General features: G+C 38.0%; 1 protein-coding gene across 4 annotated transcripts in view; it reads left to right on the forward strand.

Moving 5' to 3' along the window:
- The first annotated feature begins 358 nt into the window (after nucleotides 1-358).
- The window catches only part of slo (calcium-activated potassium channel slo), a 32565-nt gene continuing 6000 nt past the window's right edge, over nucleotides 359-26923 (forward strand). The window contains exons 1-19 of one of the 4 annotated variants that reach the window (XM_088034417.1): nucleotides 359-780; nucleotides 8267-8328; nucleotides 8416-8512; nucleotides 11498-11609; nucleotides 11657-11808; nucleotides 11857-12024; nucleotides 16029-16120; nucleotides 16590-16700; nucleotides 17155-17260; nucleotides 17674-17826; nucleotides 17874-18029; nucleotides 18565-18677; nucleotides 20290-20445; nucleotides 20500-20576; nucleotides 21219-21293; nucleotides 24072-24122; nucleotides 24552-24572; nucleotides 24792-24854; nucleotides 25055-25084. In XM_088034417.1, coding sequence (XP_087890543.1) covers nucleotides 457-780; nucleotides 8267-8328; nucleotides 8416-8512; nucleotides 11498-11609; nucleotides 11657-11808; nucleotides 11857-12024; nucleotides 16029-16120; nucleotides 16590-16700; nucleotides 17155-17260; nucleotides 17674-17826; nucleotides 17874-18029; nucleotides 18565-18677; nucleotides 20290-20445; nucleotides 20500-20576; nucleotides 21219-21293; nucleotides 24072-24122; nucleotides 24552-24572; nucleotides 24792-24854; nucleotides 25055-25084 — 2119 coding nt within the window. In that variant the 5' untranslated portion in view covers nucleotides 359-456. Of the gene's footprint in view, nucleotides 781-8266; nucleotides 8329-8415; nucleotides 8513-11497; nucleotides 11610-11656; nucleotides 11809-11856; nucleotides 12025-12506; nucleotides 12599-16028; nucleotides 16121-16589; nucleotides 16701-17154; nucleotides 17261-17673; nucleotides 17827-17873; nucleotides 18030-18167; nucleotides 18281-18564; nucleotides 18678-20289; nucleotides 20446-20499; nucleotides 20577-21218; nucleotides 21294-24071; nucleotides 24123-24551; nucleotides 24573-24791; nucleotides 24855-25054; nucleotides 25085-26923 lie in introns of all 4 variants that reach the window. The other 3 variants (XM_088034416.1, XM_088034418.1, XM_088034419.1) reach the window with 3 other exon arrangements.

A 26923-nucleotide genomic window follows, 5' to 3' on the forward strand; every position in this document is an offset into this window, starting at 1 on the left:
AAACTTTGGCGGTGTTTTGTAAAAATGCGTGTAAATAAACAAACTATTTGCGTCTAAAATGTGTCACATCTATGTCGACGTCTCCGTGGAACAGGTGCAGTTCCAACTAGCGCGAAAATAAATCTCAGCCTGCGTCGTTGGCGTCGGTGTCCATGTGACTTCATTAGCGACCGAATTAAGAAAAACCTCATTATCCGTGTTTTGGTTGAAGATGGTCTATTCCCGTTTGGTCTTGAGGTATATACTCGGCGCGCCCCAGGGCCGCGCTCCACGTCCGTTGTTCTTCCCGCGTCGATGGCGTCGCGGCGCGCGGCGCCTGGGCGTCCTCTCGTATTGATTCCCGCATGATCGTCAGCGGGGGACGGTCGTCAGTTGCGCTCTGTGCCGCGACCAGGACGTTTCTTTCTGATGCGGTGAGTGCGGTAGCTGGCGTGAGTGGATGCCGCCTAGCGCGGGATGACGGACGAAGCGGCGGCGAGCGAGCCGCCTCTTTCCACCACCGAAACGCCGGACCCATGCCTCGTGGAGCGGAAATACTGGTGCTTCCTGCTGTCCAGCATCTTCACGTTCTTGGCCGGCCTCCTCATCGTCTTGGTGTGGCGGTTGTTCGCGTTCTTATGCTGCAGGAAGGAGGTTCAGTATGGCCCCAACGACCCCAAGCAGAAAGAGCAGAAGCAGGCCAGGCAGGGCAAGCAGGAGTTCGAGGGCACCTTCATGACGGAGGCCAAGGACTGGGCGGGAGAACTCATCTCGGGACAGACCACCACCGGCAGGATTTTGGTGAGTCGGGGGCGGCGCACGACGAGACTTTTTTTTGGGAAACAGGAAATCGATGGCGGAAGTCACTGAACACGTCTGATCAAGTCGCTTTTTCCACCCCAGAAACAAGGCTACCAACGGTGTTTTTATTTATCACCCGGAATCATATTCGGACAAATATTTGGCACCTTTATCTTGCTCCAATTCTGCCAACTTTTGTCACGTGTCGACGACATGTGTAACAATTTATTCACCCGAAACCTAAGCAAGCCATCGGAAACCGCAAAATTCATTATCGACGGAAATTACCACGATCTAGACCGGAAAATCCGCCTTGTCGGGCTTTTACATTCACAACTACATCCACCCCCAACCCTTTTGACCAATGACAATTAAATATTTGTTGTACAACCCGGTCGATACTTTCCCAGGAGATTTGACGAGATAATTTTTGTTGCAACAAACTTCACCACAACTCTGTAAAACCCCCAACATTCCCTCATTGCTGCCAACCCAAATCGCGTGCGGTTTACACACCCAGCAGGATTCCAATCGTGGAAGTTTAGTCCCCGGATCAAAGGACTGCAGGAAAATGCAGGAAATCGCAGGCTGGCACGCGAAGCACCTTTTAAACCTTGTCGTTTTGGTTTTATACGATGATAATTCGAACGCTTTACGACCATATGGTAGCAATAGCAATAGCGTCATAAAAATTGAGCGCGATTTTAATTATTTATTTTCATTGCGGGACAGCCAAATTGAGTCGTTTATTATGGAAAATGTATCAAAGGAGACTTTGTGCGTTGGTAGCACTGTCACAGTTGACCTCAAAAAGTCAAAAATGACATCAAAGTGACAGATCTGCAACTTTGCTCATCAGAGAGGCGTTTCTTTCTTTTCACAGGTTGTGAGGTCACACTGAGTCGTTTATTATGGAAAATGTGTCGAAGAAGGCCTTGTGCGTTGGTAGCACTGCCAAGTTAACGTCAAACAATAAAAAATGGCAGACGTCAAAGTGACAGTTCAGCCGTCACTGCGCGCTTGATTTTCGAAACTCCAGCTTACTTATCTCGTCAGAGAGCCGTTTTTTTCTTTCTTTTCACAGGTTGTGACGTCAAAATGAGTCGTTTTCTGTGGAAAATGTGTCGGAGGAGGCCTTATGCGTTGGTATCAATGCTAAAGTGAATCTTTAAAACTCAAAAAATGACAGTTTTCCACCGCGCGCTTGATTTTTCGAAATTCGTACCTACTTATTTCATCAAGTCATTCTTTTCTTTGTTTTGAAAAATGCTGAAATTGACCTCCAATAGTCAAACAAAGTGACAGATCTGCACCGCGCGCTTGATTTTTTGAATTCCATGCCAACTTTTCTCATCAGAGAATCGTTTCTTTCTTTTCACAGGTTGGACGTCAAAATGAGGCGTTTATTATAGAAAATGTGTCGAAGGAGGCCTTATGCGTTGGTAGCACTGCTAAAGTTAACTTTAAAGACTCAAAAATGACTTCAAAGTGACAGTTCTCCACCGCGCGCTTGATTTTTCAAATTTCCAGTCAGCTTATCATCAAAAGTCGTTCTTTTTTTTGTTTTGACAGGTTGTAATGAATAGAAAATGAATCAAAGAAAGCCTTGTACGTTAATAGCACTGCTAAGTTAACCTCAAACGGTCAAAAATGAGTGACAGTTGAGCATTCACCGCGCTCTTGATTTTTCGAAATTCCAGCCTACTTATATCTTCAGAGAGTCGTTTTTTTCTTTAATTTCACAAGTTGTGACGTCAAGCTGAGTTGTTTATGAACAAAAATGCATCGAAGTAGGCTTTGTGCGTTGGTAGTACTGCCAAGTTAACCTTAAAAACTCAAAAAAGACACCAAACTGAAAAATTTCCGCGGCGCACTTGTTTTGTGGAATTCCCAGCCAACTTATTTTATCATAAGTCGTTCTTTTCTTTATTTTCACAGGTTGTGCGTCACATTGAGTCGTTTTTTATGAAAAATAAACCGAGGGAGGTCTTGTGCGTTGGTAGCATTGTCAAAATTAACCACAAATATTAGTAAAAAAATAAGTGTTAATGACATTAAAGTAACAGTCCTTCACCACGCATTTGATTTTTCAAATTTAAAGCCAATTTAGCTGATCAAAAGTCGTGCTTTTCTTTGTTTTCACAAGTTTAACGTCACATTAAGTCGTTTATTATGAAAAATGTATCGAAGGAGGCCTTGTTTGTTGGTAGCACTGCCAAAGTTAACCTCAAAGAATTAAATATTACATCAAAGTGACAGATCTCCACCGAGTCATTTTCGCCTTTTCACAAGTTGGAACGTTAAAATAAGTCGTTTATTAAGAAAAATGAATTGAAGTAGGCCTTGTACGTAGTAGCACTGCCAAAATTACGCCAAAGAGTCAAAAATGACATCTCATTGACAGTTCTTCACCGCGCGCTTGATTTTTTGAAGTCCCAGCCAACTTATTACATCAAAATTCGTTCTTTTTTTTGTTTTCTTAGTTTGTAACGACACATTGAGTCCTTTATTATGAAAAATAAACCGAAGGGGGCCTTATGCGTTGGTAGCACTGCCGAAATTAACCTAACAGTCAAAAATGACATGAAAGTCGTTTATTGTGGAAAATGAGCCAAAGAAGGCCTTGTCGTTGGTAGCCCTGTCAAAGTTAACCTCAAAGGGTGAAAAATGTCAGACGTCACCTTCACCGCGCGCTTGATTTTTCGAATTCCCAGCCAACTTATCGGAGTCGTTCCTTTCTTTTCACAGGTTGTGACATCTCCAGTCGCTTCGTAAATAGAATGCGACCTAAAATTAGTCGCGGAACGCCTATTTATAAATTTATAGAGCTTAAAATAATGCGATGGCCGAATGGACGTTTTGACGAGTTCTCGCCCAACGTTTTAATTATCGCAACACACGCTCTGGCGTAATTTTAATAATATATAGTTGTCCTAAATTCTCTCTCCGGTTTGTTTGAACTAGAAAAGAACGAAACACGAGAGAAAATATTTGTTTTAGAGCGAGTTAAATAAATAAAATAAGCGATTTGCGACTAGGAATGAAAAATTGGTGTATAATCGAGCCAGTCGGGATGGAACCGCAATTTTTATGTTCCTGTTTTTCGTTGTGTCTTATTCTTCCTAAGGCAAATGTAATTTATAAACCAACGACTCCCGACAATTGGAAAGTCGCCAGTTATCTCCGCGAATAATCCAACAATACGTCACGACGACACTGAAAAAACGCCTGAAATCCGACTCGTGTTGGTAAAAAACAACTTTTGCCATGAGTGGTCTTTTCGTAACACAACAGTGGCGTGTTTGCCTTGTCATCTTATTTGCTTCGTTCAAGTTGACATGTAATCGGAGATTAAAGAAAGAACGTCGATACTCCGGCAAGGGTCATCGCCAACTTCGCAGAAATCAACATTTTATTACGCATCACCAAAACGACCAATCAAACATTTATTGAAAATAAAACAAACGATAAAACATTTATCGCCGTTTCCTAGACTTTTAAATACGTATAAATGATTACACGCCACCCACCGCGCATGCGCGAGCGGCCATTACGCGCGTCCTCATTGGTCCCCGTTCTCAAAATGTCATTTTTCGGTGTCTCCCTCACTTTACAACCTCACAAATTAACGGTCTTGTTTACACGCTATAAAATATTAACGCACTTCCTTCTCGGAGTTTTCCGGTCGTTTTTCTTTATCAGAGGAAGCGATTAATTAAAGCTAATCATAAATCACGATTTAATCACAATTATGCTGAATCAGAAAAGTCGTCCTGGCAGCACGAGACGAGATCAATACACCCTCCTGACCCAGTATCCAAATGCAATTTTCAACGAACTAGTGCGGACGTCTCCGAATCCGCTGTCTTTGTTGGGGTGGAAATTCGCTCACGTCGCAGGGAGGGTCGTTTTCGGGGGCGGCGAGTTGGCAGGATCGAGGGTATTTTTGTTGAGGCAGAACAATAAAAGTCGGGGGCTTCGGAGAACAGAAACAGGCGCTTTTCGGACTGTCAGATAAATTATGTTTGTTTCAGACACTATTTTTTCGGACTAGTCAGACAAACTTCGCTACAATCTCATTGTTTTCTTCTTCATTAAAACGAGCTAGAATGTAGACGCAATTTTTGGTATAATCAGATAATTTACATTTTACGTATTACATTTAAACCAGTAGAGTTCGTAAGAAAGGATTTTTCGGACTAGACAAATAAACTACACTGATAGTTACAAACTCAAAGTAAACAAAACAAAACAGTCACATTCTTTTGTTCCTGTAAAACTTTAGAATGCATGATGAGTCCGTAAAGAGACTTTTTTTATACTGTCCATTGAAATTACATTTTAAACCAAGCTGAGAGTCTGTAAAATGGCACTTTTCGGACAACTTAGACAAATTAATTTTTTTTACATCAAATACCAGCAATAGAGTCTCTAAACATTTTTTTTGGACTGTCTGATACATTAGATTTGCTTTATTCTAAATTTCTTTATCTCTCTTCTTCAAAAAGAGCTTTAAAAGTGCATTTATATGAAGCAACAGTGAATCTATAGAAATTCATTTAGGGACTAATCAGATTAACGATATTTGCTACAAAAGCTTTTTTTTCTTTTTTTTTTTTAAATAATCTGTGAAAGTTAAAAAGTGGGTAAAGATGGAATTTTTGGTCTAGTCAGATAAAGTTTACTGATAGCTATAGAGTCTGTAAAAAAGCATATTTCGCACTAATCAAATGAACGACAAAACCGTCAGATCTTCTTATTTCTGTCCAATTTTAGCAGTAGAGTCCGTAAAGAGGCCTTTTTCATATTGGCCATAGAAATTACACTTTAAACCAAGCTGAAAGTCTGTAAAATGACAGTTTTAGCACTACTTAGACAAATTACACTTTTTGCTGTCGAATAACAGCAATAGGAGTCTGTAAACCGAAACTTTTCGGACCGTCAGATAAATAACATTTAAACTAAATTTTGTTATCTTCCTTGTTTAAAGAAAGCTGTAAAAATTTACTTATATGACGCAACACTCAAAATATTTATATTTATATGATTTTATCTTCTTCTGAAAACAAGCCGTTAAAGTTTAAAGGTCTGGAAAGACGTAATTTTTGGTCAAGTCAGATATCTATGGAGTCTGTAAAAACATATTTCTCACTAAACTGATAAACGACAAAGCATAACAGTCACATTTTTTTATTTTTATATAATTTTAGCAATATAGTCCGTAAAGAGGCTTTTTATACTGACCACAGAAGTTGCAATTTAAACCAAATTGACAGTTTATAAAATGGCATTTTTCGTACTATATAGACAAATTACACTTTTTTCTATCGAATAATGGCAATAAAGTCTGTAAACAGAAAATTTTCAGACTGTCAAATAAATTAAATTTGCTTTAGCCCAAATGTCTTTATTTTCCTTGTTTGAAAAAAGCTGAAAAATTTCACTTAAATAAGGCAACAGCAAATATATAGAAGACCATATTTACGGACTAGTCAGATAAGTGTCTTCTTCCTTAAACATGCTGTAAAAGTTCGAAAGTTTATAAAGATGCAATATGATCTAATCAGATAAAATAAACTTAAATACAACAAAAAAGTATATTTCGCATTAATTATTAGATAAACGACTAAACAGTCACATCCTTCTATTTCTGTTTATTTTAGCAGTGGATCTGTAAACAGGTTTTTTAATACTGGGCATAAAAAATACATTTTAAACCAAGCTGAGAGTCTATAAAATAACAGTCTTCGGACTACTCAAGCAAATTACACTTTTTTCTGTCGAATAATAGCAGTAGTGTCTGTAAAAAAGAACTTTTTGAACTGTCAGATAAACTAAATTTGATTTAGTCTGATGTTTTTATCTTCCTTCTTTAGACAGAACTGTCCATTTATATGAAGCAACAGTGAATCTATATAAAGTCAATTACGGACTAGTCAGATAAGTTCTATTTGCGCTAGTATTATCTTCGTGTTCTTCTAAAAAGAAGCTGTGAAAATTCTGTAAAAGTCTGTAAAATGGCACTTTTCGGACAGATACGTAAAAATCGCTTTTCGACCCACATCCTTCAATTTTATCACTTCCATGGTCCGAAAAACGTCCCTTTTCGGCCTGTTTCGCCTTCGACTCAGCCAAATCTCTCCCTCTTCCTCCGGACGTCGTCTGAATGTATTTCTTACTGCGGCAAACTTTATCGTGTCCATACTTATTTTATAAGTTTCCAGAAAGCTTTCAGCTGGATTAAACGAGCTTTGCAACGCCGAATCCTCCTTTTCCCTACTAGTTTAAAGGGCAATAAAGGCATTCGAGTCGAGGGCATTAACATGGAACAAAGTTTGCTTGGTGGCCACGAAGCAGCATTAAAACTTTACAAGTAGTTTTGTCATTTTTCCCCCATGCACGGTCGGTAAATATAATAAATTCCGTTTTATTTGCTCTGATATCCAAAGGAAGCTAATTTTAGATGTCGGATTGTTTGTATATTACTGCGGATAAATAGGAAATCGGTCTAATTCTTTATCGCGAGGAAGTAGAACGGCTTTTTTTTGTTGTAATCCGGCTCGAAGGACCAAAACGTAGAGTCTTAGCACTCGGGCTCAATTTCAGTCCATCTTATTGGCACCCCTGTGCTGTAATTACCTGCCAAATGCAAAAGGAAATTTCCTCGCAAAGTCCTCATTTACATGCGAATGAATCCTAATAAGACACTTTTTCCTCCTCCACGGGATAATTAAATTCGTAACGTGACTTAATCTCTTCGAGCTAATTGGGTAAACAGAAATGCTCGTCAAATTATATTGGTTTAATTGTTGTAAAAGTGACAGAGTTAATATTTGGACGACAAGTTATTGGTAATAAATGGGCGAATTTGTCGGTGATATTGATCACGGGGGCGTTGGAAAATTTATGTACGGAGATGCAGAAGCCTTTGGACCTTAAAAATTCCAACACGACGCGGATATTGATTATAGTCTTGCTACAAATAATTTAATAAGCATCGATCGGATTGTTCAAATGGTACCACCTCCAGACACGCTCGTTATCGACCTGTTAACATGTCGTGACGACAAGAACAATATGTAGTGTATAAATTATGAGGACTACGACCTTAGGTTGGTAGCACTGTAACAAGTAGGCTGTGGCTGTTGGTAGCATTGACAGCCCACTTTGTTTTTCTCAAGAATTGGTAGCATTGTAACAAGTAGGCTGTGACTGTTGGTAGCACTGACAGCCCACTTCGTTTTTCTCAAGAGCGCTAAATAAATACTGTTTGATTATTTTGGTAGCACTTCCATTAACGTGCTCACACTACTGATTTAATACACTCTATTCAAGAGGATAATAAATAAATCAAGTCGCCTCTGGAATAACAAGTGCCAGCAGGCTGCGCTCTGTCAAAATTTACAATTATTATTATTACTATTATAACATCACTCAACGCCGTCTTAGAATTTAATTTCGTGCTTCTATAAATCTTTCTTTCCAGGTGGTGCTGGTGTTCATTCTGAGCATAGCGTCCCTTATAATCTACTTCATCGATGCCTCGAAGTAAGTGACGTACGCCACTGTAATTGAATGATAGATTTGCATAGTTGGCGCTAATTTTGGTACTGATGACGTTTCTATTGTTTTCAGTGAAGGTGTGGAGCGCTGCCAGGAATGGAGCAACAATATCACGCAACAAATCGACCTTGCCTTCAACATATTTTTTATGGTCTATTTTTTAATAAGAGTAAGTGTCATCCGGCTCCATGGACCAAAGATCGGGGCGATGCGGCTCGGTTGGACCAATTTGTTTTATTTTCTGGTCTAGTCAAGTGCAGTTTTCTGTCGAATCAGCGGTATAAGTCCGTGAAGAGGCACTTTTCGGACGCGTCAGATGGATTTTTTGTTCTTTTTATTGTTTTACTATGAAACAGTAGAAAAGAATATACGTATTTCAGATTAGTCAGATAAAATATACATGCCACAATCTTATTTTCTCATTCTTTAAGTTATAGCACGCTGTAAAAGAGCAGTTATTTTATGTTGAAACAAGAAACTATAAAAAGTGCTTTTTTTGTACTAGTCGGAAAAATTTCACTTGAACTATAGTTAACACACTCTTTTCTGTCGGTTAACAGCTATGTAATCCGTAAACAGACAGTTTTTGAAATGGGCGGACAAATGACCTCTGCTTCCTCACCTTTTTTTTAGAGCAAGACGTAAAAATTTAATTATTTTACTATCAAACCATACAAATAACACAAAAGGTCATGTTTCGGATTAGTCAGCTAAAGTATACTTGCTACAGTTTTATTTGCTTAATCTTCAAGTTATAACAAGCCGTAAAAGTACAATTATTTCATGTTGAAATAAGAATCTATAAAAACTGCAATTTTTGTACTAGTCCGATAAATTAAAATTGCACCATAATTACATTCTCTCTTTTCTGCCAGTCGTCAACATGCAGTCCGTAAAAAGACACTTTTCGAAATGGTCGGACAAATGACCTTTACTTTTTCCTCTTTTCCTTAAAGCAAGACGTTGAAATTCATATTTTGGACTAGTCAGATACTAAGTATACTTGCTTATTTGCGTATTTTTCAAGCCATGCAGCCCCTAAAGAGACACTTTTCGAAATGGTCAAACAAATAACATTTGTTTATTCATCTCTTCCTGAACACAAGGCGTAAAAATTCAAATGTGTTACTATGAAACAGTACAAAGAAAACGAAAAGTTATATTTTGAACTAGTCAGACAAAGTAAAGTTACAGTCTTATTTGCTTATTCATCAAGTTAGAGCAAACTATAAAAGTACAGTTATTTCATGTTGAAACAGGAAATTATAAAAAAACAGTTTTTGTACTAGTCGCTTTTGTATTGTCACTTTTTTGCCATGCAGTCCGTAAAAAGACACTTTTCGAAATGGTCGGACTAATGACTTTTGCTTCTTCATCTTTTCTTTAGAGCAAGTCGTCAAAATTCAATTATTTTACTATGAAACACAACAAAGAACAGAAAAAGTAATATTTTGGACTAATTAGATAAAGTTTAGTTGCTACAGTCTTATTTACGTTTTAGCACACTGAAAAAGTAGAATTATACCATGTTGAAACAAGAACCTATAAAAAAGGGCAGTTTTTGTACTAGTCGAATAAATTACACTTGCACCATTCTTACATTCTAATTTTCAGTTGACTGACAGCCATGCAGTCCGTAAAGAGACACTTTTAGAAATGGTCGGACAAATGACCTTTGCTTCTTCATATTTTTTTCAGAAGAAGACGTAAAAATTCAATTATTTTACTATGAAACTCTACAAAGAACAGAAAAAGTCATATTTCGGACTAGTCAGATAAACTATACTTGCTACAGTCTTATTTGCGTATTTTTCAAGTCATAACACACTGTAAAAGTACAATTATTCCATGTTGAAACAAGAATGTATAAAGGGCAGTTTTTGTACTTGTTGGATAAATTACAGTTTAAATTACAGTTACATTTTCATTTTTCTGTTGACTGATAGCAATGCAGTCCGTAAATAAACACTTTTTTGAAAAGGTTGGACAAATCACCTTTGTTTCTTAAACTTTTTCTTGCGTAAAAATTAAATTCAAAGTCATATTTCGGACTAGTCAGATAAAGTTTACTTGCTAGAGTTTTATGTGTGTATCTTTTAAGTCGTAGCACTGTAAAAGTACAGTTTTTCCATGTTGAAACAAGAATCTATAAAATAGACAGTTTTTGTACAAGTCGAATAAATTACTTTTGCACCACATCTAGTTACATTTTTTTTTTTTTTGTTGAGTGAGAGTCCATAAAGTCGTAATGTCCCTAAAAAGAGACACTTTTCGGAATGGTTGGAGAAAAGCGTAAAAATTTAATTGTTTTACTATAAATTAATACAAAAACAGAGAAAGTCAAATTTCGGACTAGTCAGATAAAGTATACTTGCTACAGTCTTATTTGCTTATTCTTTAAGATATAGCAGGCTGTAAAAATACAGTTATTTCAAGGCAAAACAAGAATCAATAAAGAGGGCGTTTTCTTGTACTAGTTGGATAAATTATATGTTAGTTACATTTTGATTTTTCTGTCGACTGACAGCCATACAGTCTATAAAGAGACAGTTTTCGAAATGGTAAAAAAACTTGCTGCAGTCATAAGTTTTTTCTTTTGTAAAATATTCTAATAAAATAACACATTTCCTGACTAGTCAGATAAAGTGCTCCTCTGGTCAGATTCTTACGCCAAGCTGTAAAACCACATTTATTTTACGATGAAATAAGAATCTATACATTGCTCTTAGTTAAATGAAAGCTGTATTGTACAGTAATAAAAAAACACTTTCCGGACTGCAGTCCATATGTCTCCTTCTTTTTAAAACAAACTATAAAAACGCTTGTTTTATTACGAAATTATTCGTTCAGAATTATTCGGCCAGACAAACTGCACTCCTACGACCAAAATCCGTAAAAGTCTAATTTTCGTCCGGCTCGAAGGACCAACGTCCGGGCCGATGCGGCTCGCGAGGACCAGTTCGATCGTTTTATTCGCTGTCGAGTGACCGAAGGAAAGCCGCCAACTTTAGAAGATTTACGACTTATTTTAAGCACCATCATTAAGTAACTTAACGACACTTAAGTCGGCTTAAGTGCCGTGTAAAAGCAGGCGGAAAAACAATCACCAAACACAAATTAGCTCTCAATATGACTAATTTGGCATTTTTTGCAGTTTATAGCCGCTAGCGATAAGTTATGGTTTATGCTAGAGATGTACTCATTCGTAGACTATTTCACGATACCCCCGTCCTTTGTCTCCATCTACTTGGATCGCACGTGGATTGGTAAGTTTAGTGGGGTGGCAAGGCGTGAGTAAAATCCCTCTTTATAGGCCTTCGTTTTCTGCGTGCGTTGCGCTTAATGACTGTCCCGGATATTCTTCAATACCTCAATATACTGAAGACTTCCAGTTCTATACGACTTGCTCAGTTAGTGTCCATATTTATATCGGTGTGGCTTACAGCCGCTGGGATCATACATTTGGTGAGTAAGAAGAGGTGGATTTGGTTGAACTAGACCGCTCGGTTTTAGCTGGAGAACTCCGGAGACCCCCTGGAGTTCAAGAATCCAAACCCTTTACCCTACTGGACCTGTGTTTATTTCCTCATCGTGACTATGTCTACAGTGGGCTACGGCGACGTGTACTGTCATACAGTTCTTGGTCGGACTTTCTTAGTGTTTTTCCTCCTCGTCGGCTTGGTAAGTGTTACTTCCCGACTTTGCCGAACTGTAACCTCCCATTCTGCTGACTCTCAAGTTTTTAGTAAAAAAAATCGACAACAGCAATGTTGCAATGTTCTGGTGCTTGCAGCTTACTTCATTCTGAAGCTGCTCTTTTTTTCTATTGTAAATAAAGAATGAGTGGTGCGTAAGCTGAGACGAAGTCGGCTTCACACTATAAAAATTTACCTTTACCGTTTTTCCTTCAACACACACAAAAATATTACCCTTGTCCGCAACCTTTCTTGGGATCTTTAGGTATTGTTACCGTGGAGATGTTCTTGTGCAGATGTTTTTGTGTATTTTGACATTTTCTACCACTTTTGCATGGTGGCGGCACCGCAACAACGCTTCTTGTGCTTTTTCTTTGTGCTTGTAGTTGGCAGGGAAAAACCGGTTACGTCCGGTTTTTTCTCATTTTCCTACACTAATACTACAGCATCAGGAATGTTTGTTTCCAGGCAATATTTGCTAGTAGCATTCCAGAAATCATAGATCTAGTAGGCACTAGGTCCAAATACTGCGGCGAGTACAAGAGAGAACACGGAAAGAGGTACAATGTAAAACGAAGAAATACACCGATAAAACGTTTCGGCTGTATTCCTTCATCATCATCGACTTGTACAGCCGGAAATTGCATGCGAGTTTTTCACTTTTTTTTATTTCGATTTTTTAAACACAGCCAGCCCCGCACATTTTTTTTTCATCACTTTTAGTGACTGTTTTGCACCCCCTTTATGCCCCGCTCCCACCCCTTTTTTTGCACTGAGTTATGTAGTAATGCATCAGACCCGCCCCTTTTTTGCATTTGACGAATGAAGTTACGTCACGTCATTATTTACAAAAAAACACTAATTTTTGATTGGTTACGATTTATTCCCTCCCCTCTTTTTCGTTCATGTGGAAACGACGAGATGTGCGCGCGGGGGCGTCTCCAGGCGGCGGCTACTTGCCAGATACCCTAACAAAATTATTGCCAATTAGTCCAAATTAGCTCAAATTACTACAACCATTTGCAACAAAGTGGGTGAATAAATTAATTTAACTTGATTTTTATACTAATTACGTACAAGCAAATTAGTAAACCCCCAAACACAGCTACTAGTAGTTAATTGTACTAATTACAAAAAAAACGTATAAATTAAAACGCATCAGCACAAGATTTTTTTTCGTAATTAATCATTTATGAATTAACTCGCAGAAATGAGTCCAAATTCTGCTCACCCGTTTGATTCACGTGATTACTAGAAATAAGTGGGAGCTGAGCATGTGTTAAACTATACTGAAATTACATTAATTAAGTTTCATTAATTAGTCAAAATTAGTAATATTATTTTAATTTTACGTGTTATAGAGTAAACGAAAAATTAATGTAATCAAAATTGATGAAGTTTGGCTAGCTAAACAGTAATTAGAAAATTACAGAAACAAAATTATGAGCTAGTAACTACACCAATTACGTGTGGACAAATTAATAATTGTGGGATAACATGTAAAGCCAATTAATTATATTAGTAAAACTGATTAAGAAAACTTAGTAAAAAACGTATATAAATTAAAACCCCATTACAGTAAAATTACAATATAATTAATTAATAAATGTTGAAATTAGTCCAAATCCATTGGATTTAAGTAATTACTAGAAAAAAGTGAAACTCGAAATTGTGATAAACTACTGAAATAACATTAAGCAAGTTTGATTAATTAGTCAAAATAGAAAAATCATTTTACGTGTGACAAGTAGAGAAAAAATTAATTAAATTATTTGGACTAATTACTTAAAATTGATGCAGATCATGCAGCTAAACAGTAATTAGTAAGTAAATTAAAAACAAATTTGTATTGATATTATGACGCATTAGTACAAGATTTTTTTATTTTACGTAATTAACAACTCGCTGGAATTAGCCCAAATTCTGCGTACCTGCTTGATTTAAGTAATTAGTAGAAATATGTAGGATTTGACTATGTGTTAAATTTTACTCAAATTTCAATAAGTAAGTTTAATTAATTAATCAAAATTAGTAAAATTATTTTTGTTTAGTTAAAGAGTAATTAATTCAATTATTCGTACTAAAGCTGAAAATTAATTAGTAAATCAAAGAAAACTTTAAATTAAAATTAGTACACATAAAATTAAACAATTTAATAATTGTGGGATAACACAAATAGCAAATGAGTAAAATAAATCAAATTAGTAAAACTGATTAAGAAGACTATTTATTTCACTATTAATTAACAAATTGATAAAAATATTCCAAATTTTACTCACTTATTTAATTACGGTAATTATTACAAATAAGTGGGATTTGACTGACTTGAACTTTATTGAAATTACATTAAATTTGGTTAATTAGTCGAAATTAGTATCAAATTAGTAAATTAGTAATTATTTTTGTTTAAAAAAAGTGACTAGTAACCGAAAAGAAATTAATTTAATTATTGGTACTAATAATTTAAGATTGATGTAGTCGGTTCAGATAAACAGGAAATTACAGGAAACTTGTATAAAAAATTAGTACGAATCATACATAAAATTAGACAAAATTAGTTTAATTAGAATTACTTATGGTCATTAGACTAATTACGTAAAAGAAAATTAATAATTGTGGAATAAAACTGATAAAAAGAACACTATTGAAGTATAATTAATTAACAAATTATTGAAATTATCCCAAATCATGCTCACTTACTTGATTTAAGTAATTACTGGAAATACACGAGATAATGCTAAAAAATTGGTACGGTAATTTTGATTAACTAGTTGAAATTAGTACGATTTTAGGCTTTACTAATGCAATTAATGGTGATTAAGCTAATTTATGTAAATTTTTTAAGGAAAATGTGTAATAAATGCAATCGAGGAGTAATTTGTGCTAATTAATTTAAAGTAATTAGTAACTTGAGTGACTAATTAGTGAGTAATTAGTAATTTGTGACATTGCTAATGGTTGCAAATCGCCGCCGCCTGCGCAGAAAGCGTCCACTAACCCAACCGAACCGATGCAAAACGTTGTTGTCGTATGTTAGTGTTAGTGATAATCTAAGTAGAGTAGTATATATATATATAAAAAATGGGGTCCGAGGAGGAGCCTGATGGGGTGTGTGGGTTGTTAGGCCGTGTTTGCCAGCTGGATTCCCGAGATCACAGAGCTCGCTGCCAATCGACCCAAGTATGGCGGAAAGTACAGCAAAGATATACGACGCAGGTATTAAACCAAGGCTGCTACATATTATATTCCATCCATCTTTTTACATATTTTATACGTATAATTATAACCACTCGGAATGTGACGCTGTGATTATTATTTTGACTGAGTTTGTAGCACTTGGGTTATGCTTTGCGCTACTCGGTAACATATTAGCGTTGTTATCATCCAAAAATATCACCCCTTGAGCCAAGCTTGTTTAGAGATCATACTGTATATGGTAGAGGGTAATGTTTTTGGTGTCATCTAGCAATCACCTTAGAGTTGAGGCATGTCCCAGCAAATGGTCTGTGGCGAGGCGAGGCGAGGCGAGGCTCAAGGTCATTCGTGTTGAATTTAGTGCGTTGCGTGGCCTCCCGCGACCGTAGTTTGCTGGGGCCGAACTGACACGTGCATTCTGTATGCTTAACCGACTAACCCTTATTCCTCCTCCCTTTTTGTCGCTGGCCGAGCATACAGAATGGGATGAGTGGATAGTAGCGAGACCATAGCTGGTCTAGTAGTCCATAGTAGCACCCAACAAGCCTGCACAGCCTGCTAGAGCCACGCACGGCCGCGCTGCATCGAACGAAAGTGCAGGATGACTGTCAAACGCCTGTGTGTCAGAGGTAGAAAATCTCAAAGTAAAAAGACCTGTAAGGCTCCTCTAATTGGACTATTGCATATCAGATCGCTGTTAATTGTACAAGAAAGTCCCATTTCCGTCGAATCCCTCCTTCCTTACGCTTCCGTTACGCCTCTGTTACAACTGCGACAAATGTGTCTTTCGTCTAGGCGATTTTTGCGAGTTGTATCCCCGAGATCATTGACTTGATCGGGACTAGACCAAAGTACGGCGGCACCCTGAAGAACGAAAGAGGCAGAAGGTGAGAACCGAGGACAGTCGGAGCGAACAATGTCCGTTTCTCGCCACAGAGACGCGGCCAATGCTCGTTTGATGTTTATTGTATAACTTACCATCCTGCACGCTTCTCGTCCCTTTTAATGTTCTCCCACCTTCGATACGATCTGTTTTTATTGTTGTGTCGATGTGTTTCCGGGGCTCGTGTGGTGTGCGGTGTGCCGCCCCCTCCGTGGGGCGGCTCAGTGAGTGAGATGCATGACGTGCCACCCGACAATTGTGCGTGGCCAGGCTGTGTGCACAGGCGCTCACCTTGTATATAATAGTTAGCGAGTCATAGTACCAACTTTTCTCTTGCATGGACTAACCGGTTGACTAATCTAGACACCTAACGTCATTTCGAGAAGTTTGCTAGATTTTTTCACCCATCGCACTGGGCATGATTAGTTCGTGCTATCTCGTTTCCTTTCGACTAATTTTTTTCTTCGAACTAGGCACATTGTTGTCTGCGGACACATCACCTACGAGTCCGTCTCCCACTTCCTCAAGGATTTCCTACACGAAGACCGAGAAGACGTCGATGTGGAGGTCGTTTTCTTGCACAGGTACACCACACTAAACCCTACTCTGCTTCACTGCAAGGTGGCACCACTGGCCCCCACATTTTCTCACCGCAGTGTTGCCACCTCAATCATGTCATAAGGGCCACTCTACTAAAACCCCCCACTCAAATCAACCTGCCGTTGCTTTTTAGAAAAGAACCCGACTTGGAGCTGGAAGGTCTTCTGAAACGTCACTACACGACGGTGGAGTTTTTTCAGGGAACGATGATGAATGCCGTAGACCTTGAGCGCGTCAAGGTACCGGGGGCTTCCTTATGGACCGTGTGTTTATTCTTATTCGCTTTTTACCTCGCAGCACTTTTACTTTTTTACTTTTGAAGCTGTAGGATAGTCACGCTGCATGCTGGTGAATGTCCCATGGATCGTAGAAAAAGTTTTATACATAACATCATGCGTCAATGTCGTTGTTTTAGTGGTTAACTGTTGAAATGTGCAGGAAACCACCTGACCTCGAGTTGGAAGGTCTTTTCAAGAGACATTTCACTACTGTAGAATTCTTCCAAGGTACCATCATGAACCCTATTGATCTTCAAAGGGTCAAGGTAAGTCCTCAGCCACGACACTTCGATGTTAACTGTTTTAAAGTTGTCAAGGGAAAACCCCTAACCCCTAAAACGGCAAAATTAGTGACTAACTCGACAATTAGCGTCCTCTATAATTAGTGTTAGGAGCGATAACTTCCCCGCCATGATCGGTAAGTGTCGACGAGCAACGAGGAGACCCGTGCATGCATAGTTTCGTTACTAACGCCACTATCATCAGGAACTGTGCACTCGTATGTTTTGTGGAATGGTAGCGTGATTTCAATGCATGCAACGAACTGTAGAAGTATAATCGCTTCCAAGCGCCTTGTATACTTTAGAGCGAGGTTCAAATTTTTTGCAATTTCGAGATTGAGTTAGTAGTAGTACCGCCACCCCCCGAAAGACACAATTTGATCGGTGCAACTCCTCAGGTACACGAAGCGGATGCGTGTCTCGTCCTCGCGAACAAGTACTGTCAAGATCCGGACGCTGAAGACGCCGCCAACATCATGAGAGTCATCTCCATCAAGAACTACAGTGACGACATTCGCGTTATTATCCAGTTGATGCAGTACCATAACAAGGTGGGGCTGTCGGAGGTGTTCGACTTATTAAAGATTGTGTTGTGTAGGCGTACCTCCTCAACATTCCTTCGTGGGACTGGAAGCAGGGCGACGACGTCATCTGCTTGGCCGAGTTGAAATTGGGCTTCATCGCCCAGTCGTGTTTGGCTCCGGGCTTCTCGACGATGATGGCGAACCTGTTCGCCATGCGTTCGTTTAAAACGGTAAGATTGTTCCCCAATCACCGGGGCTTTCGGTTATCCGGCTCCAAGGACCGGAAGTTTCGAGAGCCCCGCCTACCATCAACAGCAGACCCAATCGCGTGCTTTGTGATCGCTTTATTGAGTGTTGAATGGTTGCAGTCCCCAGACATGCAGGTGTGGACCAATGACTATTTGAGGGGCACGGGAATGGAGATGTATACCGAGACGCTCAGTCCGTCGTTTATAGGCATGCCATTTGCTCAGGCAACAGAGTAAGTCGGAAGGACGACCAATGAAAAAACGATATGCACTCATGTTCATGCAGAGCCCTCCAATCACAGATTAACGAGACCACGTGGTCCAACGCGAGTGGTTAATTTCTCGCAAGCTTTTGTGTAAATCTGCTGTTGATGTTCTTTATCTCTTTCTTTCCCTTATCCTTGTCCTCGGCCGACCTTGACTTGGAAGTCTTCAAGTGCGCCAGCAGCGCCGCTCTGATGGCTGGTTGTGGTCTGTGACATGCCAAGTGTTGAGTGGCGATGTATTGTGGTTTCAGTCCCCCGATACGCAAGTCTGGCAGAACGATTACCTGCAAGGCACGGGATGCGAGATGTACACTGAGACTCTGTCCCCCTCGTTCACAGGCATGACATTCCCCCAGGCCAGCGAGTAAGCTCTTTACCACACGCAACACGATTACTAAAGTACCTACCGATCCCGAAAACGATGACACACGACGATCGCCGATCACATTTGGTCCGGTATTTTCTGTGTCTAGATATAGAGTAGAGTTACAGACCGAATGTGGCGGCAGCACTGCCGGGGAAAAAGATCTAGAGCGGTCTCGCCATTTTTGATGCTCATATGGCAAAACTGCTATTTTTACAATTTATTAGTTTCGTAAATAGCTAATTGAGGCATTAAAAATCAAGCTGGTGCTTCATTTTGGGGTAAAAGATCTAAGCCGATTTCGCCCATTTTTAATGCTCATATGAAAAAATTGCTATTTTAACAATTTATTAGTTTCGTAAATAGCTCATAGATGCATTGGAAATCAAGCTGGTGCCCCCATCTAGGGGGTAAAGATCTCGAGCGATTTCGCCCATTTTTGATGCTCATATGGAAAAACTGCTATTTTAACAATTTATTAAGTTTTTTAAATAGCTCAAAAAGGCATTGAAAATCAAGCTGGCGAGTCATCTTGGGGAATAAGATCTAAAGCAATCTTGCCTATTTTTGAAGCTCATCTGGCAAAACTGCTATTTAAACAATTTATTAGTTTCGTAAATAGCTCATAACGGCATTGCAAATCATCTTGGGGAATAAAATCTAGAGCGATTTCGCCCATTTTTGATGCTCATATGGAAAAATTGCTATTTTAACAATTTATTAGTTTCGTAAACAGCTCATAGATACATTGGAAATCAAGCTGGCGCGTCTATCTAGAGCGTAAAGATCTAGAGCAATCTCGCCCATTTTTGGTGCTCATATAGAAAAACTGCTATTTTAACAATTTTTTAGTTTCGTAAATTGCTTATAGAGGCATTGGAAAACAAGCTGGCGCGCCATCTTGGAGAATAAGATCTAAAGCAATCTCGCCCATTTTTGATGCTCATATGGTAAAACTGCTATTTTAACAATTTATTAGTTTCGTAAATAACTCAAAGAGGCATTGAATATCAAGCTGGCGCCCTATCTTGGAAAAAAGATCTAGAGCGATCCCGCGAATTTTTAATGCTCATATGGAAAAACTGTTGTTTTAACAATTTTTAAGTTTTGGCATTGAAAATCGAGCTGGCGCCCCATCTAGATCTTTCCCTTCAGGTCGGATTCCCCGGCCTCCCCTCCCAGCAACACAACTAGCGTTTTAATGTTATTAACGAACTAATTCTCAGATGTAGATTGTTCTGTGTTTGCGTGTTATGGACTTTGACCCCATAGAATAGGTTCCACCATAATTTTTAGATTTCTTGCAACTGGTTTGCTTTTGAGAGACTGTTTTTTGGGGGATGGAGCTTACAATAACAATTAGAGCGAACTTACCGGTACTTGTCAAGAAAGTCACTTGGCTTGCTGTGCTTCGCTGTTAGCTCTTTCTCACTGTGCATGTCTTTTTTTTATTTCTCTTCTTTTCTTTGGGCAATCTTACTCATAGTCGCATGCATGAACCGGCGTGCAGAAGAAGAGTCCTGGACGCTGAAGAGTTCCTTCCGGAGTCCAGATCTCTTCCTAGATGTAGAGAAACGGGCGCTGGGAAGAGACACTGATGTTGTTTCCGTAGGTTGTGCTTCACCAAGTTGAAACTCCTTCTGTTGGCGATTGAAGTAAAAGGAAGCGAAGGCGCGGATACGAAGATCTCGATCAATCCGAGAGGGGCGAAGATCGTCGCCAACACTCAGGGATTCTTCATCGCGCAGTCCGCTGATGAGGTTAAACGGTGAGGGGAGGGAAAGGTTTTAAGAAGTTTTTGGTGCAAATGAGTGTTTTGCAGAGCGTGGTTCTACTGCAAAGCGTGCCATGACGAAATCAAGGACGAGACGCTGATCAAAAAATGCAAATGCAAAAACTGTGAGTGTGTTTTTTTCTCTTTGATTACTCGAGCGGCGTTTTTTCTCACGTTGGTCTCTCTCTCCTTGCCCATGAGTATAATTCATGTTATCACCCGTGTATTGTAAATAACGATAAAATTTTTCTCTCTAACTGAAAATGTTTGTGGTGGCTTTTAGTGGCAGTTCAGCAACGTAACTGGTCCCACGATCTAGGTAATTGATGATCTATAATTGACTCTAGATCTGTCTAGATCCTGCCTGATGGATCGGCTCGTTTTCTTTCTACATTTTTTATTATAAAAACTAGTTTGTTTGCTACCATGAAATGTTACCTATTTGCATCGAATTACACATTCCAATATGGTTCTGTCACTTTAGTCTTGCCATTGGTATGTGTAGCCTTAATTTGTTTTGGTACCGAAACGTAGCTTCTTTCCGAACCGAAAACTTGCTGAAATTTTGCCTGCGTAACGGAATGTACTTTGACACACATTCTGTACCCTCTTGCACATTTCTTATGCATGGATAGGTTCATTCCATCGCCGATGTAAGTACCAAATGAAGAAGAGGTCGTGCGGCTGACCCTGGGCTCCCATTTCTCCTTGTTTTTTGTATTTCGTCCTTTCTAACATGACTTTTTCGTTTTTGTGGCTTTTTACAGATGTTGGAATGATCATGATGCAGACAGGCATGGTCAAACAAGGCCTTAACACCGCCTATCAAAGATGCCTGGATGGTAGGCCCTCTCCATTTTATACCATGCTTAGCTGCTGCGCTTTTTTTCGTTGTCCGTATCGAGCGGTGTTTTTCTTTCGGTTTATTAGCAGAATTTTTAAGATTCACTTGGCCGCTACGCAATCACCAAGAGATCCGAAGAGATAGAGCTAGATAGTTCCGGTCCGATGTAAAGCGCCAGATGGGCTGTTTGGCCCATGCTTTTAAGCACTAAGGCGACGATGGTCTTCCATGGCGGGCGTAGATACAGATTTTGAAAAAGTGGCCCGGCGCCTCCACCATTTCTCAAATTTAAAAAAAAATTGTAATTCTGTTAGTTTTAACGCTGCAGGAACGAAATTTGAAAGAAATATTACTTTTGACGTGTTAATTAATCGTGCCCAGTTACTAACCTTTGGAACGAAAGGGACCAAGTTTAGAAATTTTTATTTTTTGAGAAACCAAGTTTTTGAACGAAAAAATGTAATTCTGTTAGTTTTAATGCTACAGTAACGAAATTTAGCAGGGTTATTACTTTAGACATGTTTATTAACTGTGTTTAATTTCAAACGTGTAGAACAAAAGAGGCAAATTCTAGAAATTTTTATTTCTGAAGTAACCAAAAATTTTGAAAATAAAACAAAAATTGTTGTTTTGGTAATGTTAATTCTACAGTAATAAAATTTGGCATGGAGATTACTTTGAAAATTTTTATTAATTGTGCCAAGTTACAAACCTCTGAAGCAAAAGGAATAAATTTTATAAATTTTTATTTCTGGAGTAAACAAAATATTTCGAAAATAGAAACAAAATTGTAATTCTGTTAATGTTAATTCTACAGTAATAAAACTTGCCAAGACGATTACTTTTAAAATGTTTATTAATCATGTCAAGTTACAAATCTCTACAGCAAATTTTAGAAAAAAAATATTTTTCAAGAAGCCAAAAATTTTGAAAGGAAATAATTGTAATTCTGTTAGTTTTAATGCTGCCGTAACGAAATTTAGGGGAGTTATTACTTTTGACATGTTTATTAATCGTACCCAATTACAAACTTCTGCAAAAAGAGTGACAAATTTTAGAAATATTATTTCTAAACGAACCAAAAATTTAGAAAATGAAAAAAATTGTAACTCTGGTAATGTTAACCCTACAGTCACGAAATTTGACAAAATGAATACTTTCAAAACGTTTATTAAGTTACAAGCCTCTAGAGCAAAAAAGACAAATTTTGGATTTTTTTATTTTGATATGAGTTGGCAAAAATTTTGAAAGTTAAAACAAATAATTGTAATTCGGTTAGTTTTAATGCTGCAGTAACTAAATTTAGAGGACTTATTACTTTTGACATGTTTATTAATCGTGCCAAGTTACAAAGCTCTAGAACAAAATAAACAAATTTTAGAAAAAAAATATTTTTCAAGAAGCCAAGAATTTTGAAAGTTTAAAAAAATAATTGTAATTCTGTTGGTTTTAATGCTACAGTAACGAAATTTGGGGGACTTATTACTTTTGACTCGTTTATTAATCGTGCCGAATTGCAAACCTCTGGACCAAAACAATTTCTAAAAATTTTTATTTCTGGAGGAAACAAAAATTTTGAAGATGTAAAAAAATTGTAGTTTTGGTAATGTTAACTCTACAGTAACGAAATTTGGCAAAAAGATTACTTTTAAAAAGTTTATTAATCGTGCCAAGTTACAAACTTCTGGAGCAAAAGGGACAACTTTTGGAAATTTTTTATTTTTTGATAAGCCAAAAATTTTGAAACTTTAAACAAATAATTATAATTCTGTTAGTTTTAAGACTGCGATAACAAAATTCAAGGAACTTATTACTTTTGACATGTTTATTCACCGGACCCAATTACAAACCTTTGGAGCAAAACAAACAATTTCTAGAAATTTTTATTTCTGGAAGAACCAAAAATTTTGAAAATAAAAAAAATGTAATTTTGGTAATGTTAATTCTACAGTAACAAAATTTGACAGGAAGATTTCTTTAAAAACTTTTATTATTCGTGCCAAGTTACAAACTTCTAAAGCAGAAGTGACAAATTTTAGAATTTTTTATTTCTGGAGGAACCAAAAATTTTGGAAATAAAAAAAAGTGATTATAATAATGTTAATTTTACAGTAACGAAATTTGGTTACAAAACTCTAGAATAAAAGAGACGAATAAAAAAAAAATAAAAAAACAAATAATTGTAATTCTGGTAGTTTTATTGCAACAGTGACATGGACATTACTTTTAACATATTTATTAATTAAGTATAATAATAATAAACTATAATAAATTTAAATTTTAATCCGCCCTTTCTTCATCGCAAAATGGCGATTGTAATCCAATCAGATTAAAACCCAAAAAAGAGTTCATTGTATTGGCCGAAGTTTTCTTTATCAATTCAGTTTTTGCAACAAAAACACGCCCCAAACAACCAACTCGATCGTAACTTTCCTTTTATTGGCTAGATTTTAAACTCATTTCGTCAAGCACAGACAATAAATTCATTGGATGTTGATGACAAAAAACAAAAGAAAGCGAGAACTAGATTTGTTGCGTTAGTTTGTTTATTGGCTGGTTCAATATAAAGACGTTCATTTTTTGTCTGTATCTGCGTCCGCCCATGGTCCCCTCTCATTGGTCCACGATCCTGTAACGCCCCCACCTCCACTTTAGCCCAGGGTTGTAACATAACCGGTGAAAGAAGAACGTCGTTCTTCTTTGACCTCTAGGCTAGACGACAGGCTGTTGACATTTGCTGCGACTAACAATGATTTTTGTCTGGTTCGCTGTACAGTGGCAACATTCAGGAAAGGCGTCAGAGCCATCCAGATGGTTGGCCGTGCAAGTACGTATTCTCCCATCATAAATCACTTAACTCACCAAGACACATCACATTTTATTTATTTTTTCCGTTTTCGATGATGACACTCTCTCTGTTTGTGTCTGTGTAAACTTGTGAGGAATACATACAGCTCGTTGTGTTTTGTTTTTCTGTCTGTCTGGAGCACTTCCTCAAGTTTCCGGAAACGAGGTCGCCTGACTGACACAAAATTTTCTTGTGTGGTAGTTCGATGTGAGAATAGTGCGTGTCTTAGAAAGTGTCTTAGGGTGTGGAATTTCTGTTTTTACACGAGGCATTCCTTGAGGAAGCCGCCATCTTGGAAGCTTCCTCGTGGAATGGCCTCTTCATTCATCCGCCCTTCAACCTCTGAAGGTTGACGCTGCGTCACCCTTCACCCCACTCACACTTTTAACCCTTTTTTGGTATATGCAGGCGAGGACTTCACATACTCAAGTAAGTCAATCAAGCAAGCTTCGAAGGGCCACAGGATCACGAACAGAAATCTAGCTCAAACACCATTTCACTCTTCTCTTTCTAGCGCATGCCTCTTTGCCTTGGTAGCATGTTTGTCGCATGTCAGCACTTGTTTGCGTAGATCTAGAAGTCGGCTTATCCGACTTAGGTTACTATAGAGAAATAGTTGAATGTGCGAGATTGGTTTGTGGTTTACAGATGACCATCATCCTCCTCCTACCTTCACACCACCAGAGTTGCCCAAGAAAGTTCATGTCAGAGGTATAAAATCGCTCCTATCTAACGCACCGTTCATCCCTTCGCACAGACGTAGATCTCCAAAATCGCGCTTCTTGAAAAACTCTGCTAACACCCTTCGTCCTTATCCCCCACGCTTACCTTCATTAGAATCAGAACTAGAATAGACTAGATCATCTTCCTCCACGAAGCAACCACAGGAATTGACTTTTGTTTCTTTGCAGGTGACATGAACAGGCATGACGACATGCACTGTAAGTTGACAGTAGATGCGCTTCTCATTCTAAAATTAAGCAGGCCGTGCGCAAAATCACCGGCCTGCTTGTTTTTTAACCACTAACTCTTCCTAAAACGCGCAATTGGATTGGGCTCGAAGGTCGAATTTGAACCCTCCCCTCCTCCCCCCCGACTGTTTTCTTCGTCACTGTGTATATCAATGTTGCATCCTCCCCTCCCCTCGATGTTGCGATTTTCAAATTCGAGTACGAATCACAACGATTACTAGATCCTCAATTATGTAGACCCGGACGACGTTTCGTCAGGCAACGAAAAAAATGAGCTCTTGGGCGGGATGGTTCGGGACGAGGGGTAGTAACTCTCATATCTGCACCCTCGTTGACGAAATTTGAGGTTTCGTTTTAATGTTGTTTTAGATATCTATCTTAATTTGTTAAAAGGCAATATGTTTTGTTACACAACCGTGATTTCATGAACGAAGGGTAAGTCAAACTTCTGCGGTCGATATCTCGCTTATTTTTGGAGCAAACTTGTGTTATTAGGGCTCATTTTACGCAGAATTTTGGGCAGATTCCAAATCCGAGCTTAAAATCCACGTACGACAAGAAATAACTAAGTTTTGGTCGATTCAAGTTTTGGGTGTGAATTTTCAGTTCCGAAATTTTAATGCTCAATATCTTCGAAACTACGACAGATAGAAAGATGTGGTTTTCGCCATCGTTTTTCTCGTAATTTGTTTGCTATTATTCGTTCTTAAATTTTTCAAAAATCAAAATTTTGCTTTTTTTGAAAAAAAAAATTCATAGCCAACACAATGTCAAGTTTCTGCGGTCGATATCTCGCTAAATTTTTGAGTAAACTCGCGCTATTAGAGCTCATTTTACGCAGAAGTTCAAGCAGATTCTGAATCTGAACTTAAAATCTACGAACGACAACAAAAGACGGAAATATGGCCCAATAAAGTTTCAGATATTAATTTTTAATCTCGAAAATTTTAATGCTCAATATCTTCGAAACTACGACACATAGAAAGATGTGGTTTTTGCTACCGTTTTTCTCGAAATTTGCTTGTTATTATTCGTTCTTAAATTTTAAAAATCAAAACTTTGCTTTTTTTGAAAAAATATTCATGACTAACACAAGGTCAAAAACTGCGGTCGATATCTCGCTTATTTTTTGAGTAAACTTGCGTTATTGGGGCTCATTTTACGCAGAATTTCCCGCAGATTCCACATCCGAGCTCAACATCTACGTACGGCAACAAAAAACTGAGTTACGGCCCATTAAAGTTTCGGATAGTAAATTTTCAATCCAAAATTTTCAATTTGCAATATCTTCGAAACTACGAAAGATTGAAAGAAACGGTTTGCGCCATCTTTTTTCTCGCGCTTTTTTTTCTAGAACTTGCCCTTAAATATGCAAAATGTGATTGTTAATTTTTTTGCAAAAAAAAATTTTGATTGATATAAATTTTTGACTTTTTCGTTTTTTGACCGCTATTCATAAACTATTTGGCCAGTTTACACATTCAGAGTTCCTCATTCGATTGGTGTTTAAGTCAAAAATAGTTACTTTGTTTTTGCTCCAAGATAGTTATAAATTATCTCAAAAAAACTTTTTGATAACAGTTTTTGATCAATATCTCGCTTATTTGTGAAGTAAAGTTAAGTTATTGGTGCTCATTTTACGTAAAATCTTACGCTGGTTCCAAAACAGTCAAAAAAAAGTCCCTACCTCAACAAATAACTGAGTTATGGAGAATTAAAATTTTGGGTAGTCGCCAGAAAGCCAAATTTTTAAGGATTCGAAAAATCGTTGCTTCATATCTAGGAAACTACGATGGTTAGAGAGATGTG

Source organism: Gnatocerus cornutus, chromosome 4 (assembly GCF_029298725.1).
Source record: "Gnatocerus cornutus isolate USDA-ARS CGAHR chromosome 4, icGnaCorn1.1, whole genome shotgun sequence".
Classification (NCBI taxonomy): domain Eukaryota; kingdom Metazoa; phylum Arthropoda; class Insecta; order Coleoptera; family Tenebrionidae; genus Gnatocerus; species Gnatocerus cornutus.